The sequence below is a fragment of the Martes martes genome (genome assembly GCF_963455335.1).
Source record: "Martes martes genome assembly, chromosome: 4".
Lineage (NCBI taxonomy): Eukaryota > Metazoa > Chordata > Mammalia > Carnivora > Mustelidae > Martes > Martes martes.
In genome coordinates, this window is record NC_137891.1 from 172,045,924 (window position 1) to 172,065,755 (window position 19,832).

General features: G+C 48.2%; 1 protein-coding gene across 1 annotated transcript; it reads right to left on the reverse strand.

Annotated features, from left to right (window-relative positions):
* Positions 1 to 1,222: 1,222 nt before the first annotated feature.
* On the reverse strand, positions 1,223 to 12,699 carry LIN28A (lin-28 homolog A; the record flags this gene model as incomplete). Its single annotated transcript, XM_080800754.1, has 4 exons — positions 1,223 to 1,442; positions 2,373 to 2,557; positions 12,021 to 12,205; positions 12,669 to 12,699. The coding sequence occupies 4 exons, from the start codon at positions 12,697 to 12,699 to the stop codon at positions 1,223 to 1,225; spliced, it is 621 nt and encodes a 206-aa protein (XP_080656880.1).
* Positions 12,700 to 19,832: the final 7,133 nt, after the last annotated feature.

Here is a 19,832-nt window from a genome sequence, read left to right on the forward strand (position 1 = left end):
GGATGGATCTGGTATGTAAAGTGAGTCCTGTGCCCTGGGATTAGAAATCTGGAACAGGAACCCGTTATTACACGTATAGACAACTAATCTGGGCTTCCCCTCGGCACCTTTCAGCCGCTGCAGCCTCTCCTAATACTACTTCCTGTACCATCTTTTCCTGTTCAGACCAATTTCCAATCTTCCAGCAGGAGGTCAAGTCATGGGGAAACGGAGTTAAAACCTAGTCTCCCACGGATCACTGAAGGTAGAGGGGTTTCAAGAGAACGCTATGGCAGAAAAGCCAGCTCTAATTGCCAAAACTGAGGTAGTTCAATAGGCTATGCACTCCAACTAGATGTTCGCCCTGGTGCTCAAACAGCAAACATTCCTGCTGTGTAGACCCGGAGCTGCTGCCGACTTATCCCTGAGATCGCTCATGTACCTGAGAACACAGTGCAGGAATGAGGGCCTTAAGATTAAAATACACAAAAATACAAAACCAGAATATTTATATTACGAAAACAAAGTTAAAATGCACAAGATACGTCATTCGCACACAGCTAGTGCAGTTGGCATCCTGGAGAAAGTGGGGCCCAAGGTGCGTTTATCCACGGGAGCAAATAAATAAAATTCTATTGGCCCAGAATGGGGTGGGAGTCAGCTTAGGAACAGTAGGTCTGTGGCCGTTCCCCCAACCATCCTGTGGCTACTGTCACAACCCACTGCTTGAGACAGTCCTCGGCACCCTATATCCCAACAGTGGGTTACGAGACAAGATGTGGAAAAACCCTGCCTTACCCCCGAGAGACTCCTGCCCACAGAATGTAGTGGTTCGTGGGTTGGGCCCATCAATCTGGTCTCATGCTTAATCTCTACATTGTGGCATGGGAAAAATTACTATTACATCTCCTTCTTCAAAAGGAAAACCATTTCCCTCTCCAGGCCACGTTCCAAAGCTGGAGATCCGGGGGTGGACACTCAGATAAAGCACACAGGGAGGGATTTTCTCCAAAACCCTCGAGAGCATCTGGATAGAGCACGGTTGGAGTTCATTGGCCTCACCCCTTCCCCCCTACCCTGCGCCAAGAGGGAAGAGGGGGTGATGCTGTGGACCCCGGCCTGAGATGCACGGCAGAGCCAGCTGCCCCCTACCCGCCCTGCCCCCACTTTCTCCACTCTGCCGATTGCTGCCTCCTCCTCAAAACTTCCTGATCACAAAAGAATTGCCCCCACCCACTGTAGCTCAATTCTGGGCCTCTGGGAGCAGGGCAGGGCTATGGATCTCTTCTTCTTCTTCCTCCCGAAAGTAGGCAGGCTTTCCCTGTGAGCTGGGGGCCTGCTGGGCCTTCAGGGGACACGAGGCCACCATATGGCTGATGCTTTGGCAGAAGTGGCACTTCTTGGGCTGGGGTGGCAGCTTGCATTCCTTGGCATGGTGGTCTAGCCCTCCACAGTTGTAGCACCTGGTACAGAGCAGGACGGGAAAGTTGAGAAAGGAGCTAGAGCACAAATCTACCTCTGAGTGAGGACACCTGGGCTCTGGTCAATTACTTTATCACTCCCCTTCCTGGAAACTCATTTCCCCACTTAGAAAAGCAAGAATATGACCATGACTGCTACCTCAAAGTTCTTCCCAAATCTGTAATTGTCTAGATGGTATCTTCAGATTCAGGTCAACCTGAAAATACTGAAATATCAATGGAAATCATGGACCCCAATTAGGAACTGCAATTTGGGAGATAGGTAAGATGTTACCTACTGTACTCTTAAGAAACGGTACCTGTCCTTCACTAAAAATAGAGATAATTAAAGGAGTCAGGGGCACCTGGGTGGCTCAGTTGGTTAAGCAACTGCCTTCAGCTCAGGTCATGATCCTGGAGTCCCAGGATCAAGTCCCACATCAGGCCCTCTGCTCATCAGGGAGCCAGCTTCTCCCTCTGCCTCTCACCCCTTTCATGCTCTCTCTCTCTCTCTCTCTCAAATAAATAAAATCTTTAAAAAAAAAAAAAAGGAGTCAGACTATATGGTCTGCTCCAGGACACAGGGAAGACAAAAGAAACCAGCCACTTGGGAGAGACCTAGTGAAGAAGCAACAGGGACATACACCAGTTTGTCCCCAGCACTTAGACTTTCACGTTCGTGGTCTCCTTTGCTTCTAAAATAATCACATGAGGCCAGCATCACTACCCCTAATTAGCCATGGAGGCAAGAGCTCCCAGAACACAATTACTTGTCAAGTCAAAGAGCTAGGTCATCAAGTGCCCTTCTCACCTAAAGCCCTCTCCCCACCTCCACATCCTAAGGCAGAAACCCAACACCGGATTGTCGCTTCATCTTGTTCTTTGGTGTCCTGGTCCGAGAAAGGGCTGGCATACCTGTCTCCGCCTTCATACCTGTCTCCCTTGGATCTGCGCTTCTGCATGTTCTTCCCCTTGGGCCGCCTCTCACTCCCAATACAAAACACCCCACCAGGGCCGGTGACCCTGATGGATTCTAGGCCCTTAGCAGACTTCTTAAAGGTGAACTCCACTGCCTCACCCTCCTTCAGGCTCCGGAAGCCCTCCATGTGCAGCTTGCTCTGGGGAAGGGAAACGTGATAGATTTTAATGTTAGTCCCCATTCTTACACCAAAAAACTGCAAACACACGTTTTTGTATAAGTTATGAAGAACAAGTGTAATATTTCCATGTTTTCAGTAAAGAAAACGCCAACCCAAAGAGCCACCACAGTTAAGAACAAGGGATCTAAGTTACATGAGCAAAGAACAATCATTACATAAACAGAAGCCGTAATATTTTGGGTAGGGTAGTTATTCTCATTTAAACTAAAATAGAACAGATGGGAAGTTCTTAAACTTAGCATTCATAAGAAATCAACAAATAGGGGCGCCTGGCTGGCTCAGTAGGTGGACTGTGTGGCTGTTGATCTTGGGGTCATAAGTTCAAGCCCCATGATGGGCTTAGAGATGGAAGGAAGGAAAGGAGGGAGGCAGAGAGGGAGGGAGGGAGGGTGGGAGGGAGAGAGGGAGGGAGGGAAGGAGGGAGAGAGGAAGGGAAAATCAACAAATATAAAATTGTAAAATGTAACAGCCTTGTACACTTTAAAAATATTGAGGTGTGAAAAACAAAGTTTGAGTAAGTTTAGAAACTGAACAATTAAGTGGGATGCATGCTCCTGGACTGGGTCCTGAAACAGGGCAAAAAAACCATTAGGACAACTCACAAAATTTACATATGGAATACAGGTAAGTGTTTCAATATTAAATGTCCAGGTTTTTTTTTATCTTTGTACTGAGATTGTGAAAGGGAATGACCCTAGTTTCCAAGATACACACTGAAATATTTAGCAATAAAGGTGCCTGATGTATCTTATGATTAAGGAGCCAAAAAGACAAACCTTAAGAGACTCTTAGTCTCACAAAACAAACAGGGTTGGGGGTGGGGGGAGAGGGTGGTGGGGTTATGGACATTGGGGAAGGTATGTGCTATGGTGAGTGCTATGAAGTGTGTAAACCTGGCAATTCACAGACCTGTACCCCTGGGGCTAATAATACATTATACGTTAATTAAAAAAAAAAAAAAGAAGCCAAAAAAGTGTGTCTGTACATGAAGAATGACAAGGCAAATGGGACAGAATATTAAGACTTGCTTAATCCGGGTAAAGGTCCTATGGGGAGTTCTTAGTATTATTCTTGCAACCTTCTTCCAAGTCTGAAATTCTATCAAAGTAATGTTCCTGCAAGGTCAAGGGAAAAGACAGTATGACCCAAGCAGATGGATCAATAAGTTTAGTCCAAGAGATCCAAGGGTATATAGAGAAATCAACAGGTGAAGAAAACAGTTCAAAACTGTTGAGAAAATTACCCATTTTGGATATTGAGCCAAACTTCTTCATTGTCTATCACATTTATGCAAAATATATTCCAGAGGGTTTAAAATCAAAATGTTAAAAAAAAAAAAAACACCTTGTGAAAGTCAAGAGATAGACTGATAAAACTTGCTATGAACCAAGAGGTAAATAAATCTGATTTGACTTGGAAAGATACCAGATACTACTGGGTGAAGGAAAAAAAGATCCAGAATGTTTGAAACAACCCCATTAAAACACCATGTTTATACCATCATTTGAAAATACTGACACTTTGCCCAGCAGCCTTCCCCCCAAAAAGGGAGTTCTCACATAGCTAGCAGAGAGACAAAAACAGGGTCAGGAAAAACCCAGGGTTCCCCATTTAAAGCTCACAGTCTTGCCACTTAATACATCAACATCTCCACCTCCACCAGGAGGTGACCCCCTCTTCCATACCCTCCCCAGGACAGACTTCATGATAGCTTACTCCATTACAGTCAAACATCCAAAGAGTGTATCTAATGTCAACAAAGTGCAGTCATCGAAAATAGGGTTCAGAGAAGCAAAAAGATCACTGTACCCAGTCTTGGCTTGCGGGAGCTTGAATAAGTAACATTATGTTACGCAGGTGGTGGTTGGTAGGAGGAATATTTCAAACTGGGACTTGGGCCTTAGGGGCAACATGCTCTCTAGCCAGATGGGATCCCCAATTTATCCATCATTTAAATTGTTTTAATTCAGATGGCATTTCTGAAGACAAAGGTCCCACTGGGATCACCGGCGAAAAGCCTAAGCTTGAGTGCTAGACACCGTAGTTCCTGAAATGTTGGTTTTACCAACTGTTGGCTGCATGACCTTAGTCAATCACCTTTGGTCCTCAGTTCCTTCAGAGACTGGGGTAATAGGTAAGTTACCCAACGAAGTTTCTAATGAAGATTATGTGGGTATGGAAACATCGAGAACGTGCTCAGCTAATATTTCATGTATTATTATCTGTAGCTTTTGTCCCCCCAGTTCCATCTTAGGGATAGCCTCTCCCTTCTTTTCCTTCCCACAGGAACAGCCTGGAACAGGAGGATGCTCCCCGCCCCCAAGGCTGAAGTGAGGGAAGGGGCAGAAGAGTCAAAGCAGGAAATAAAAACAATGCAGAAAGGCGAAGGGCTTTCCCCTTGGCTGTTGCACAGAAACAACCCTGATATGAAGTTACATTTGACTTGTTTCTTACTCAGCCAGGACAAGCCAATCTGCCAGGAGGTACAAGCCCAGGTCCTCCCGTTTGCTAAGTGGGCTCCGAGGCTGGGATTCCAGCTGTGATGGTGGGGCAGATAAGTGATTAACAACAAGGGTTTGGAGTCTGAGGGCCTGTTGTTCCCTTTCTGTGCTGACCTATAAAATGGAGCAAAAAGTAATTTTATGGAGGAGCTCTGAGGTTTTGTGCATGAAGAGTAGTTAACACGGAGCCTGTACACACAAATCCTCAGTGAATGGAAATTATCGTCAACCCCTTCGGACTGGACCAGGGCAGGGTCACAGTGAGAACCAAGTATCAGGAGTCTCAAAATTTTAACTCTGGTTTTTATAACTATGGAAACTCGGGGGAAAAAAATCTATTTACACCTCCTAGGTTTACTGGGAGAACAAGACAATACCAGTGGGGGCAATGTGAAACTGACTGGTCCTCTCAGGTCATCCACTCCCCAGGACTGGAGGATCTGAGGTCTATGAGACTCTCAAAAGTTCAAAAAACAAAACAAAACAAATAACCCCGCAGGCACCTTACCAGAGCCGGTCAAGATTTAGACTGGTGGTCTCCAGGGGTGGCTCCCTGCCCCCCCACCCCGCCCCTTTCTACAACACATAGTTTGAATTCCTCTCTTATCAGATAGGTAATCACCGTGCTGCCCCACTGAGCTGGCCTCACAGGGCCTGCATCAGAAAGGAGCCTGAAATTCTTGCTACCACCCCCACCCCACCCCCAACCACACACAAAGCAGGGCCCCGCCCCTCTCCCCATCCCCTCCAAAAAAAGAAAAGGCCTGGGGGGGGGAGGGGCAAGGCTTGAGCTCCCCCAATAGAGCCCAGCCCCAGGAAACAAAGAGTTGACACTGGTTGGTTCTGGTGGTCAGATTCCTGGAGTTCCTGAGGCTGCAGCTTCCCCCCCACCCCCCCCACCCCACATTCACCACATTCACCACATTCATCAGTTCCTTCCTCTCCACATTGGGGTTATGGTCGCGAAGAGAAATGGAGAGACACCTTTCTTCCCCAGTCAAGTCTGCTGGGTCTGCCAAAGTCACCACCAGTAGCCATCCTTCCTTCTTCCTGACCTGCCGTCCCAGCCTTGCCGGGACAGAACTACACAGGACCCCCGCCCCCCAACCTTTGCCTCTGATCAAATTCTTTATGCAGGAACCTGAATAAGGGTTATTTATTCTGATCAATTATTTCAAAGGTTGGGAGCAGGGGAGACAGGCTTCCTTCCTTGCCATCTTCCTTACTTAGTTTGTTCAACGCAGGAGGGTGGGCAGTTCCCAGGGGACCCACTGCACTGGGGAGAATGGCATTTCTTTTGGGTGGCAGGGAAGGGCTCAGGCCAATTCAACATTTAGACCCTCTGTTTCCTTCTTAATACCTCACCACTGTCTCCACTAACCTTCCACTCTTCAAACACTCCAGCCCAGCATCAATCTGGGGCTTCGGCAGTTCACATAAAAGGAGTGACATTCTCTGTCATTCTGAGAATGGGGTGGAGTAAAAAGGACACTTGAGTTTCCTTGGAACTTGCTCCCTGAAGGTCGGACACACGTGGGTTTTTTTTAACCATTTGTAAAAGCAAGGCCATCCCCTTCATCACCAGCTCCAGCAATGCCCATATTTAGTCACATTGCTCCCTTCTACAGAAGCAGCAGGCAGAATTTCAAGGAAACTTGCTTTGGTTTCAGGGAGGCAAGCATGAGTTCCTGGTTTTTCTGCAACTCTCAGGGCCATTCCAACAAAAGACTGTCTAGTGTGCTGTCTATTCCCTCAGTGCTAAGCACCTAGCAGTACACAAACGTTTGGGGAATAACCCAAGTTCCCCACTATCCAAAGTCGCTGATATTTACCCATCCTTACTAGAAGCTAAGGAGAGCTCTAAGCACTTAACCCCTTATACCAAGCCTGCCAAGTAGGCCTCATTAACACCCCATGTTACCGCTGAGATCAGGGAAGCAGAGAAGGGAAGCATCTCGTCCAAATTCAGTGAGCCACAGAGGTGCTCTGATGCCAACTAGCCTGACCCTCCAGCCAGTGCTATGCAGTATAATGCAAATCACATATACACATTCTAGAACTTTCTGAACCAGAAGTAAAGGAAGCCGATAAAAGAAAGGACTCAGTCCTGAGGTGTCATCATAGTCCTCCTACCTGAGCTTCATTCCTGAGGGTAGGGCTTGGTAGGGGCTAGGAAACCAACCGGTTCTACCTGAAACAGCTTGTCTGATGTGTCTGGGAGGGTTGAGGAAAGAGATCTGTCCAGAACCAGAGGCTGCCGACACACGGACAGCCCCCACATGGCACCTCCGCTCAGATGCAGCCGGGACCCCAGCTCCCGCGTTCTCCACCAGATGGCGCTGTTCAGCAGCCTGTCTGCACTGAAAGCCAGAGCAGGAGACTGAAGGAACAGCCAGATTGGGAACTGCGAAGCCTTATCTCCCCAACTCCTGGGGCAGTAATCTTCTGTCCTCAGGAAGGAGTTTCAAGGGGATCACACTTTCAAGGATAGGGAACTGACTTCTCAGCAGGCTCCCATCCACCCAAGGGGTGCAGTAGAAAGGGTCCTGGAGTTTTCAGCCAGAAACCCAGTAGTTCACTTCTTGGAATTTGAGTTCCTGCTTGAATTAAGTAACTCCAAGCTGAGATCATTTGAAATGGGTTTGTACACACGAGGTACTATCCCTGAAAATTTTCTCCTCCTCCCCCACACCACCTGACCCCAGACTTCATAGAGATAGTAACTGTTACTCATGCCTGCAGGAAGAAGGGAGGGTAGAGGCTTTCCCTAGAGCAGCTCCCGCCCCCGCCCCCCAAAAACAGGCAATTCTAGTAGGGTGGTTTGATTAGGAATGTTCAAGAAACAACCTTGCCCTGGGGAAAGTCACTAAAAACCACTTACCAGCTGAAAGGTGACAAGTTTCTCAGATTGAAAGCTCACTCAGGATCGTGGCACAGCCTTTCCCTGGGACACTGTCTAGAAAGCATGTCTCTTCAGAAAGAGAGAGACCCGAGAAGATCCCATAATGCTCAAACTAACCTCTACCAACTTCCTGAAAATTAGGGTGATTCACTTACTTTTTAAAAATCTGATTTGTCTGGTTAAGATGAAGAACTAAGGAATGACCAAACCTGTGGGTTCCAGTCCACAAGCAGAAACTAAAGGATCCCTTCTGGGTCTCAACACTGTGACATTCAAGCCACCAACTTTCCCGGTGCACCTCAGAGCCCAGCCCTATTTCAGACCTCAGTCCGGAAAGAGCAGTTATCAGCATAACATTCCCTCCCTTATCTCCAATCGTTTTCTCTGGAGGAAGATCTCTGCTGACAGGGACCCCAAACTGCTAATGTCCTCCTGATTCAGGAGCTCCTTATTTCTTCATGGGCATTCCTTCTGCCCACCAAGCCCGTACTAGCATACTAGGAAGAAACTAACCAGACAGCTAGCTAGTCCCACTCTTTAGAAGAGCTTACAGGTTAGTTAGAGGAGAGATAAGATAAGCACATCATTAACTAGATATGAGGTGAGTAATCAGAGGCACCAGTAAAGTTATAAACCAGGTGGGAAATATCTCTTTACATTCTCCCCTCCCTGACAGCAGCACCCAGGAGTCCTAATCCAGACCCTGCCTGAGGTAGCTCTCCCACTCAGCCTTTGCAGAAAAAGCAAGCCACGTGGCTTCAGTATTGAAATTTTTTTCTCCTAACCCAAACTTGGTCCCTTAGTCAGCTTAGTCAGTCTTTTGCCTCGAGGCCTTCTAATGCCGCTTTTTAGCTAGAAAGCCATCTTAGACATAGTTGGGATCTGAAGAGCTGCAGAGTAAGCAGGAAGCCTTTTCTTGTGCTCCAATTTCTACAAATCTTGGGGGTTTGGGAGTTGAGCCACAGGAAACATGAGTTAAGCCAAAACTCTTACAATGGCTATGAAGATCTCAAAATTCTTGGTGAATCTTAGACAAACAATTTCGTGGCTTCTTGCTCCTGCTTTCCCTGTGTAACTATTTCTCAGCTGAGGAAGGATTCTGCCTCTGGGATGGCATGGTCTGGAGATGTTTTTAGTTGTCACAACCAAGGGATACTCTGAGCAAAGGGTTATCTTTCTCAAGATATGTCAATTGCGGTTGAGAAACCTTGATTTAAGGGCTGGCCATCTGCCAATACTATGATTCTTAAATTCTCCTAAGCACAGGGTTAAGCAGAGGTTCTGGATCTAAAGATGTGTCTGAACAGAAGTGTTGTTTAGAGAAATATCTTTTACTTTTTTTTTTTTTTTTTTTAAGGCTAAGGTTCGGTTTTCTTTCCTACTCATCAACTCCTGGGGAGGCCTGAAGTGTTTTGAGAGGGAGCACAAGAACAGTCGTGAATAGTGCTAGGAACCAAAAAAGCCCAACCTTGGAAAGGAAAAGAAAATATTAAATTGCTTTCCCTCCTTTTCCTTTCTTAGAAAGGGGTTTCCTGACCCTCTCCCCTGGCAGACATTTCACGAGACAATTATCCTTCTCATCATCTCGGGCTCCAGGATACCCACCACCAGCAGCCAAAGAAGGGGAGGTTTTCTTCCTAAAGAGAGCAGCCTTACCCCCTTCTTAGCTGCCCCCCCCAACACCCAGACTTTGGGAACATGGGAACACATTATTCCTTCCATAGAACAATCTTCAGGGACCGTCCTCAATCTACTCTACATTAGATCCCCAAAGAAATAGTTCAGGTTTCAAGTGCAGGGACGATAATCACCAGTCTACTGCTATCGTAGGGTTTGAGGATCAACCCAAGCACGGACAGCATGCTATCCTACCAGGTAAGGTTCAGGGAATTTCCATTCATTGTCCTCTGTGACTATTGGTAGAGGGCATTTAGGAGACAAATTCTTGATTCCTTCTCCCTGCTCAACTCCCTCTTGATAGCTTACTCAACAGTGGCATGTCCCTGGACATTCCAAGACCCTGAAGTCCAGATTATCTCCCAACTGACCCATTTGAAGGAGCTTGATGCAGATTCCACTCCCCAAACCTGAAGACCCCGGCTTTCCTCTAGAAAATCCAGTATTTTCCAACTGCTTTTGATCCCAATGTTAAGTGAATCGGGGCACAGATTCTTCTGTTCAGGGACACCTTCCTTGGGACTGGGACAGCACTAACGAACCCCAGATGAGGGGCTACATTCCTTCCAGCCCCTATCTGGCAGCCTTTGGAAGGGACGCAAGAAAATGTTGGGTCTCTTTAATTCCAAGCCTCCCAAAATTGGGGAAGCTGTCCAGTGCGTCTCCAGACCAAGAGATTTTAATCTCTTTGTGATCAGATAAATGGGAAAGTGGGAGAGCTGGCTACCCCGCTGAGGAGGGCCATTCAAAGCTGGTTCCTGTAATAAAGTGATTTAATAGATCTAAAGAGGCCAATTCCCTTCATTCTCCCGCAATTACTTCCTGTGGGTTATCATTCACATATGTAAATGAGACAGGGAGTTGGGGGCAAAGCTTGAACTAGTTGTCTGGTGGTTGGGGGTGGGGGTTAAGGGTGGGAGGAGATACAGGACGCGGCAAGGAGGTGGGTAAGTAAGCTGCAGAGTACCCACCCTGCAGGGCAGATGTTCCAGTAGCCCAGTGACCCCCCTCCCCGCCAAGTACCCCAACATGAACTGGCTCCCGGCACTCCCCATCTCCCCACTCCGTGTCCTCGCGTGGAAGACCATGCTCGGGAGACTTACCCGCAGCCTCCCACCAGTCCACCCAGGATCTCCCTTCTCCACCCCTCCCCCTCCAGAATACCATCCCTGAGGCTCCAACCCTTAATCCCCACATCCTCCTTTCCCCTCCCCCCAGGCTCCTAAAGCCAACCTCTCCGAAGTAACCCCTCCCTGCCCGGTCTGGGTGTCAACCTACTGGACCCGAGATGATCAATTTCTCTCTTCCACGTCCCACACCAAACCTCCAAAGGTGGACGGGACCCAAACAGCAACTTCCTTTCCGTGGTTGTTATGGGTGGCTGGTGTCCCAGGACCACCGGAACACTTCTAAGATATACAGGAGGGGGTGAAAGGAAGAGGAAGCCGGGGAGGAGGGGAACCTGAAGTCTCTGGCTCCTTGTTCGAGGCTGGAATGTTAGGACAGCAATCAATGGCCGTCTGGGGCCATAAATGCCAAGCAGAGAATAGGTCCAGAGGCTAGACTCCCTCCACCCCCTGCCCTGCGACACTGAATTTCACCCCCACTGGGCTGCCTTGCTTTAACTGAGAACTTGGGGTTGTGACCTAACTCCCTCCCAGCCTGGACTAGGAATCTAAGGCCTGGACTCCTGTTTTCCTTCCTGGTAGAACTCCACAGCCAAAGCCCAGTAGGTTAATTATGTGCCTGAGATGGGTATGCTGGAAGAGGTTTCAGGTCCCCAGAGTCTTCAAGGATCTGCCAAACTCATTCAGGCCCCAGGGCTTGAATTCTGGGTGACCACCTGGGTGAGGAGACCCAGCTGACTTCTCAGCTTTACCCCTGCTTGATCCCAGAGGTTTGCCTGCCTCTCTCCCGCCAGGGAGCTCCATTCACACGTTAGTTAAAGACGCTGGGCGCTCAAGGCCCTGCTCTAAACGGGGCATGTGCTTCCCTGGCCGGCCTGCTCGCCCTCCCCCCACCGGCAAGCACAATACAACCTTAGTTTCTGCCACATGGGGTCACCTCCCTGCCCCCTGCCCCCTTCCCAAGGGAAAGAGGTAACAGACACGTGGTAAGCCAGAGGGGTTCCGGGAAAGGTTGGGGGTGCTGTTCATAGAGTCAGCACCCCCCGTCCCGTTGCGGTTAATGGGGACTCAGAACTGGGGTGCCACGACACAGATGGGAGCGCACAATGAGGGCCCACGATCTCCCTCAATCCAACAGCGAGTCGGTCCGCCCAACCTTGAATATGCGCGCCAACATCCCCTTCCCCCGGCGAAGTTCGCAATGTCTGTCTCACCTGGTGCACAAAGACATCCACCGGGGGGTCAAGCGCGACCCCGGCGCGGGCGGTCATGGACAGGAAGCCGAACCCCATGCGCACGTTGAACCACTTACAGATGCCGGCACCGTGCAGCAGCTGCGGCTCCTCCGCCGCCCGGGCGGCGTCCTCCTGCGACTCCTCCGGCGCCTTGGCGCAGCCACCTGGAGGTTGGGAGGACGCTCAACTGGGGGGCCACGGAATCAGAGGGTGCTCTCGAGACCCAGCAGGGAGACCCGAGTGTCCAGCCCGCGGATGGGCACCCAGGTGGCTGCAGCTACCAACCAGCTGGCGAGGAAAGACATGTCCTGGCTGCCTCCCGCGCTCCCCAAGCTTACACTGAAGCCAGTGTTGCCCCAAAAGTTTTGCTCCTCTTCCCACAACACGTTGCCCGGGGATAGATGGCCGGACAGGCCCCTCCTCTTCTCTCCCTCCGCCCCCGTAGCCTCGGCGAGCACGCCACTGGGACACCAGGGTTCCTTGGTCCAGAAATGGCCCCTGAAGCAGGAGGCCGCACAGACTTAGGGTCCTTCGGCCAGTCTGGGGGACATTTCCCCACCTCCCTTTTATGTGGCTCCTGGGCGCCCCTGAAGCCTAAGGTGTCCCCAGTAAGTCCCAAGCTCGAACCTGCAAACTGCTGATTTGACACAGAGCCCATGGTAGTCGGCTGAGCCCGCGGCCCCGGGCCCCTGGTCGGGTGGCTGCTGGCCCCAGAGAAGTCCGGAGGCAAAGGGGTGGCTCGGAGAAGAGGCCGCTACATCTTCCCCAGCACAATAGCGGTGGGAGGGCCCACGGCTTTTCAAAGGCTCCCAAATTCTAAAAGACAATGACCCAACCCCCCGCGGGCAGCCCCCTCCCCTCCCCTCCCTCTTCTTTCCCCTCCCTTTCCCTCTGGCTCCAGCTCCGGCCCTCCCCCATCGTTGTGGTCTCTGACACCTCTGGGGTGTCTCTTCTCAGAACCTTGAGGTTTGACACCCCCTCCCCACACACACATCTGGAGATGGGGGCCGTCAGCCCTAGAAGTCTTGAGTACCCCGGAATTTGGAATCCTGCACTTTAACGACTTAGTGGGGGCCCCCCAAAGCAGCATACAGGTGGGGGGCTTATGGAGGGGGGTAGTTCTAAAACCATGTGACTGCTCCCACACACACTCACACACCACCCCCACCCCCCGCGCAGATAATTATACATTCCAGAGAGTTGGGGGAGGGAGGTGTGAGCCTGGCAGCGCTGGCCAATCAGAGACTCAAACCACCTGTCAAGGGAGAAATGGATGAGCCCTCCCCCTCCCCCAGCTCTTGAGCGCCCCTCCCCCTCCCTTCCCCTTCAGGCCTCCGAGCTGACCCGGCTGCTTGGCGCTGACCCGCTCTCACCCCCCACCCCCGTGTGCTTAGATAGACCTGGAGTTCAGGACATTAGGAAGCCTGGGATGGGGAAGCGGGGGGGAGGCTGGAGACGCAGCAGGGCTGATCTCCAGTCCTGACCAAGGCGCTGCCTCGCAAGGGGCTGTCTCTGACTCACTGAATGTCTCTGCCTCCCTGAGTTTCGACTGTTTCTCTAGATCTCTCAAAGTGCTCCTAATTGATTCTGTGTAAAAAATCCTTTCCTTCCAAATCTGTGTCTAAAACTGACTCCACGTGGTGCTTCCTGGGCGAGCAGGAGGAATCCAAAAAGTGTTCCTCCCTCCTCCAGTTGTCCTCATCCTGTCTCCATCCCAAACGCGTCCCTATCCCTTGCTGGGAGAGGGACTAGGTGGGTAGCTGGATGCAGGCATTTCTTCCAGTACTCCGGACACTCTTGGGTTCCCAGACCCTCCTCTTTTCAGAGTCCCACCTTAAAGTGCGCTTCCCTCCCCAAGGAGTGGAGTTGGTGGGGGAACTGAAGTATAGGATCTCCTTACTTGAAGAGGTAGCCTCCCTTTCTAAGAGATAAAGAGGGTTGGTCAAGGGGGTGGCTAGTGCCCTGGTCGGAGATGGACAATGGCCGGGGGCTCAGTGCACGGCCCTGGCCCTGCCCCTTCACTTCCGGTGCTCAGTTCAAACTGGACAATGCCAGCTCCGGCCAGTTCCCCTCCCCCACTGCTACAACCCATTTAAAGAGACAGAGCCTTCTTTCGGGGGCATCCGCTTGCTCGGAATTCAGTCTTCTCCACCAAGTGTGCAGAACCTCTCGCGCTTCCCACCCTGAGCCTGTGTGTGTGTGTGCGTGTTTGTGTGTGTGTGTGTGTGTGCGCGCGCGTGCGCCCCCACATGTGTATTTGAGAAAGAGAGAAAGGGAATGAGTGGGGGTAGGGAAAGGAAAGAGAAGAGCAAGGGGCTGTGGAGAGATTATTTTTTCTCTTTTCTACATGGAATGCTCTTCAAGAGACTAAAACTTGAGTGTAAGGGATGGTGAATTGGACTTTGGGTGATAAAGAGGACAACCGCGGCCCTTTGCTACTCCGCCTAAAAAATACATATCATTAACAAATGTCATTAGCAGTGCCCCACTTCCAACTGAGAACCTTACATCAACCAAAGCCATTTGTATTTATATAATCCTTCCCACCTCAGAATCTTATCTCCCCTCGTTACTAGCGCCTTTAAAATATAATGCACTCCCTGCATCTCTGTCCTTAAGATTCAAGAGCAGGTGACTGAGGTCTGGCCGAAAAGATGGAAAAAGGAGTTTGGCGGTTTGGTTTCACTTGGTCCGCTCACTAATGAGAGTTGTTCCCTCGGCAAACGTGACCAGCCTCTCTGTCCAAGGTCCTGAGAGTGCCAGAAGCCCTGTCCACGGTGCTGAATAAGGCCAAGCTTCTCCTAGCTCCCAGTTCCCAGCTTTGAGAATGCCTTCTTGACTTCCCACCTCTAAGTCCTTCCCAGAAAACCTAATTCTTCTCAACCTTTCAGTGATGCTGACACACTTGAAACAAGTGAAGGGATTCTCTTGAATGCCAAAAAGAGGGCATTTCCAGCAGTATGACTCTGTGAGAGCAGAGCAAGTATCTCAAGCTCCCTTTCAGAAAAATGGATATAACTATTCATTTGGCCACAGAGGATGTGGAAAGAGGAGATGATATTTTCTGATTCAAAGGAAACCAGAGTAGGGGCACCTGGCTGGCTCGGTCAGTAAAGCATCCGACTGTTTATCTCCATGTTGTGGGTACCAGGCCCCCATTGGGTGTAGAGATAACGTAAAAATAAAAGATATTTTAAAAAAATAAAATCTCTGGGGCGCTTGGGTACCTCAATCATTAAATGTCTGCCTTTGGCTCAGGTCATGATCCCAGGGTCCTGGGATCGAGCCCCATGTCAAGACGCGCATGGGGCTCCCTGCTCGGCGGGAGGCCTGTTTCTCCCTCTTCCACTCCCCTTGCCTGTGTTCCCTTTCTTGTTGTGTCTCTCTGTCAAATAAATAAATAAAATCTTTTTTTAAAATGATGTCTTAAAAATAAAATAAAATAAAAAAATTTTTAAATTTTATTTATTTATTTGACAGAAAGAGAGATCACAAGTAGGCAGAGAGGCAGGCAGGGGGGAAGCAGGCTCCTCGCTGAGCAGAGAGCCCGATGTGGGGCTCGATCCCAGGACCCTGAGATCATGACCTGAGCCAAAGGCAGAGGCTTAACCCACTGAGCCACCCAGGCGCCCCCAATAAAAAATTTTTTTAACAAGTCTTTTTTTTTTTAAGATTTTATTTATTCATTTGACAGACAGAGATCACAGGTAGGCAGAGAGGCAGGCAGAGAGAGAGGAAGGGAAGCAGGCTCCCCACTGAAGCAAAGAGCCTGATATGGGGCTCGATCCCAGGACCCTGAGAGCATGACCTGAGCCGAAGGCAGAGGTTTAACCCACTGAGCCACCCAGGCACCCTAAAATAAAATATTTTTTAAAAAATAAACTAGAGCAAAAAAAACAAAGAAAACCAGAGTAGAAGAGAGACTAATCTTTGTTTTCAATTTATTTTCCTAATTAATAAGAAAATAGGAGCACAGGTGTTGGAATCAGCTTGCCCATGTTTGAATGTCAAGTCTATTTTCACAACTCTATGAAGTGGGGCAAATTCTTTAACCTCTCTATGCCTCAGTTTCCCTCTCTGTCCGATGGAGATAATGAGAATATTTAACTCTTACAGTTATTGTGAGGATAAAGTTAAATCATACATGTAAAGCTTTTAAAATGTCTGGGGCACCTGGGTGGCTCAGTGGGTTAAAGCCTCTGCCTTTGGCTCAGGTCATGATCCCAGGGTCCTGGGATTGAGCCCCGCATCGGGCTCTCTGCTTCAGCGGGGACCTGCTTCCTCGCCCCACCCCCTCACGCCTGCCTCTCTACCTACTTGAGATCTCTGTCCATCAAATAAATAAACAAATAAAAATCTAAATAAAAATAAATAAAAATAAAATAGTGTCTGGGATGGCTTTTTTTACACTTGATCTTAGCCAAAAGGCCGAGAAGCGATATGTGATGGCTTTTTTAAAAGATTTTATTTATTTATTTGACAGACAGAGATCACAAGTAGGCAGAGAGACAGGCAGAGAGAGGGGGAGGCAGGCTCCCCACTGAGCAGAGAGCCCGATGTGGGGCTCGATCCCAGGACCCTGGGATCATGACCTCAGCCGAAGGCAGAGGCTTTAATCCACTGAGCCACCCAGGCACCCCTGTGATGGTTTTTAATAATATAAACTATGACTATTATTGTAGCTATTGTGCATATGATTGTCTCTATGAGCCGGAACCTGTTGGATCAATTGCTTCTTAGGACTAGGGCCATTCATGTGTTCTTTCTCTCTGCATTGTCTCCCACATCCTTACCAGTACCCAGCACAGTGCCTGGCTCATAGAATACTCTCAAGAAGAGTCTCCTGAATAAGCTTTAATTGATATAGTAAACATTGTTATAATACTCCTAATATTTATTCCCCTGGACTTATTTATTCTCTCTCAAGTCTAAACCATGCAGCACAGGAGGTGCTCAGGACCTCATAAAGTTGCATATGTAGAGGCAGAGGATGCTTTAGGAAGGGACATATGGCTCTCAACATAATTGGCTCTTCATCCTCAGTGGGTTGATTCTATGTGGAGATGGGAACTCCTGACCAAAGCCTTCTTCTCTTGGGTCCTTATCTCAGTGAAAATTTGTTAGATATCTACTGTGATCCAGTCAAAGTGTTAACTCACAAGTTCGGTGGAAGAATCAGATAAGTAATATGCACTAAGTAATATGATGAACAAAAATTTACCCCCAAAAAGTAAACCAGAAACATGCCCACAACCCCCGGCTGTTTCAGTTGGTAGAGCATGTGGCTCTTGAGCTTGGGATCCTGAGTTCAAGCTCCTCGTTGGGGGTAGAGTTTATTTTAAAAGAAGAAGGAGGAGGAGGAGGAGGAGAAGAAGAGGGAGGGAGGGGGAAGGGGAGGAGGAGGAGGAGAGGGAGGGGAAAGGGGAGGAGGAGGGGGAGATGAAAGAAAGAAAGAAAGAAAGAAAGAAAGAAAGAAAGAAAGAAAGAAAGAAAGATTTTCTGTTTTCCAAGTTACAGTCTGATTAGGGAGACAAGACTTCATATAGCTAAGTATTACAAGTTTCTTGTGTTTTTCTGGGAATGATAATATCTAGGCAGGAAGAAAAAGGGCTCTTTATTTATTTATTTATTTTATTTATTTATTTGAGAGAGAGAGCGTACAGAGGGAGAGAGGGAGAAGCAGGCTCCCCACTGAGCAGAGAGCCGGATGCGGGGCTCAATCCCAGGACCCTGGGAGCCTGACCTGAACCAAAGGCAGATACTCAACCAACTGAGCCACCCAGGTGCCCCAAAAGGGCTTTTTGGACAAATGTATTATAGCAACACAAAGAACGCCTAAAGTATTTTGTCAAGTTTCTCTTGTGTAAGTTCATATCTTCATAAAGGGAAGCGCTGAAATTGGTAATAACCTCACTGAACATTTAAAAAATATTTATTGAGCACTCCCATGTGGCAGGCATTGTTCTAAGTGTTGAGAATACATCAATAAACAATAGGAACAAAAATGCCGCCTTTGTGGAGCTTATATTCTGACAGGCAGTAATAACAACTATTATTTATCAAGAATAAAGGGGGGTACCTGGGTACCTCGGTGGGTTAAAGCCTCTGCTTTTGGCTCAGGTCATGATCTCGGGGTCCTGGGATCAAGCCCCACATTGGGCTCTCTGCTCAGCAGGGGGCCTACTTCCCCCTCCATCTCTGCCTGCTTGCGATCTCTCTCTCTCTGTCAGATAAATAAATAAAATATTTTTTAAAAAAAGAATACAGGCACATTTCTTTACAATATTGCACATCTGAAACTCACATAACATTGTATGCTAACTAAATGGAATTAAAATAAAAAATTAAAAAGCCAAAAAAAAAAAGAAGAAGAAGAAATGCACATTTCTTATCTCATTGAAGCCTGTCAATAACTCTGAGTAATAGGTATTAATATTCTCATTTTGTAGGAGAGGAAACTGAAACTCAATGAATCAATATAACCTGCCTAATGTAGTTCAGCTAATATGGCAGAAGCAAATTTAAACTCACATGTTTGACTCCAAAGCTCATATTCTTTCCATAGTCCTAGCAAGGTGTAACTGGTGTTGTCTCCATTTTATCAATAAGGAACAAGATATGTACAAGAAAAAGCACGTGGAGCAAGACTATATATTCAATATGATTAATAAATATGACCCAATTGTGATTCCTTTTCCCTGAGCCACAGCTCCTCTGTCATTTTTATTTAGCAACATCCCCAAAAGTCCTTGGCTTTGTAAATCAAAGATCTGGCCAGAGCCAAAGCAGGTCTTTTTTGGGCAATCATCTACATCCAACTCCCATTTCTGAAGTGTTCTGAGAACTCTGTGGTAAGGTCCAGGGTGGTGGTTTGGAGTTAAAGCCCTGACCATCTGCTAACATGTGTGCATTTGAGAAAAGCATTTCCCTCAATGTGTCCATCAGGAAACTAGTTCCATGGGATGATTATTTGGAAAGATGAAATATTTGGAAGATGGTATGTTAACTAGATTTCCTATGCAGGACTTTTCAAAGCCTTTAGTGTGACTCATCGGAAAGGGAATATGATGTATGCAGTGTTCCCGTTCATCTACTCAACCACCTAACAAATATTTATTGAGCATCTATTATTTGCCAGGTGGCACTGTTTAAAGTGCTGATATGTCAGTGAATAAAACAGATGAAATTCCTACCCTCATTGAGCTTAGATTCTAGAGGAGAGGGACAGACAATAAGGAAGTAATTAAGTAAAATGTATAGTATATAGAGTTCAAACCTGTTAATTTGCTCTATTACCTCAAGAGAGACACCCTGTTGTACCCTTTAAGGGTAAAATGAGGGAGTGGATTAGTTATTAGACAAATGTTTCTTCTAGTTCTGACCTTTTAAAGTGTTATTTGCACGGTGTGTGTGTGTGTGAGAGAGAGAGACAGGGACAGAGAGATTGAGAGAGAGACCCCATTCCTAATTACAGAGAGAAGCAATCTGTTTTCACTCCTGCTGTCATCTTCGTCCCACTCTAGGGACTAGGGCTTCCTACATCAAGTGGGATTGTGTACCTCTCACCTCCTACGCCTGTTGAATTGGCAGAAGGAGGATGAGCCAAGGGAGTCCCCTTCCTTCTTTCAGTCCTGCTCCCCATGCGGGCCTTGCTTCACAGAGCAGGACGCCAGGCACTTGCTTTCACCAATAATGGCTTCATTACATTGAAAGGAGACGAGAGTGACCTCAGTGAAATAGACTTCCTGACCCCAGCTGACCTCTGACCCTCACCCTGACAGCCTCTAAATC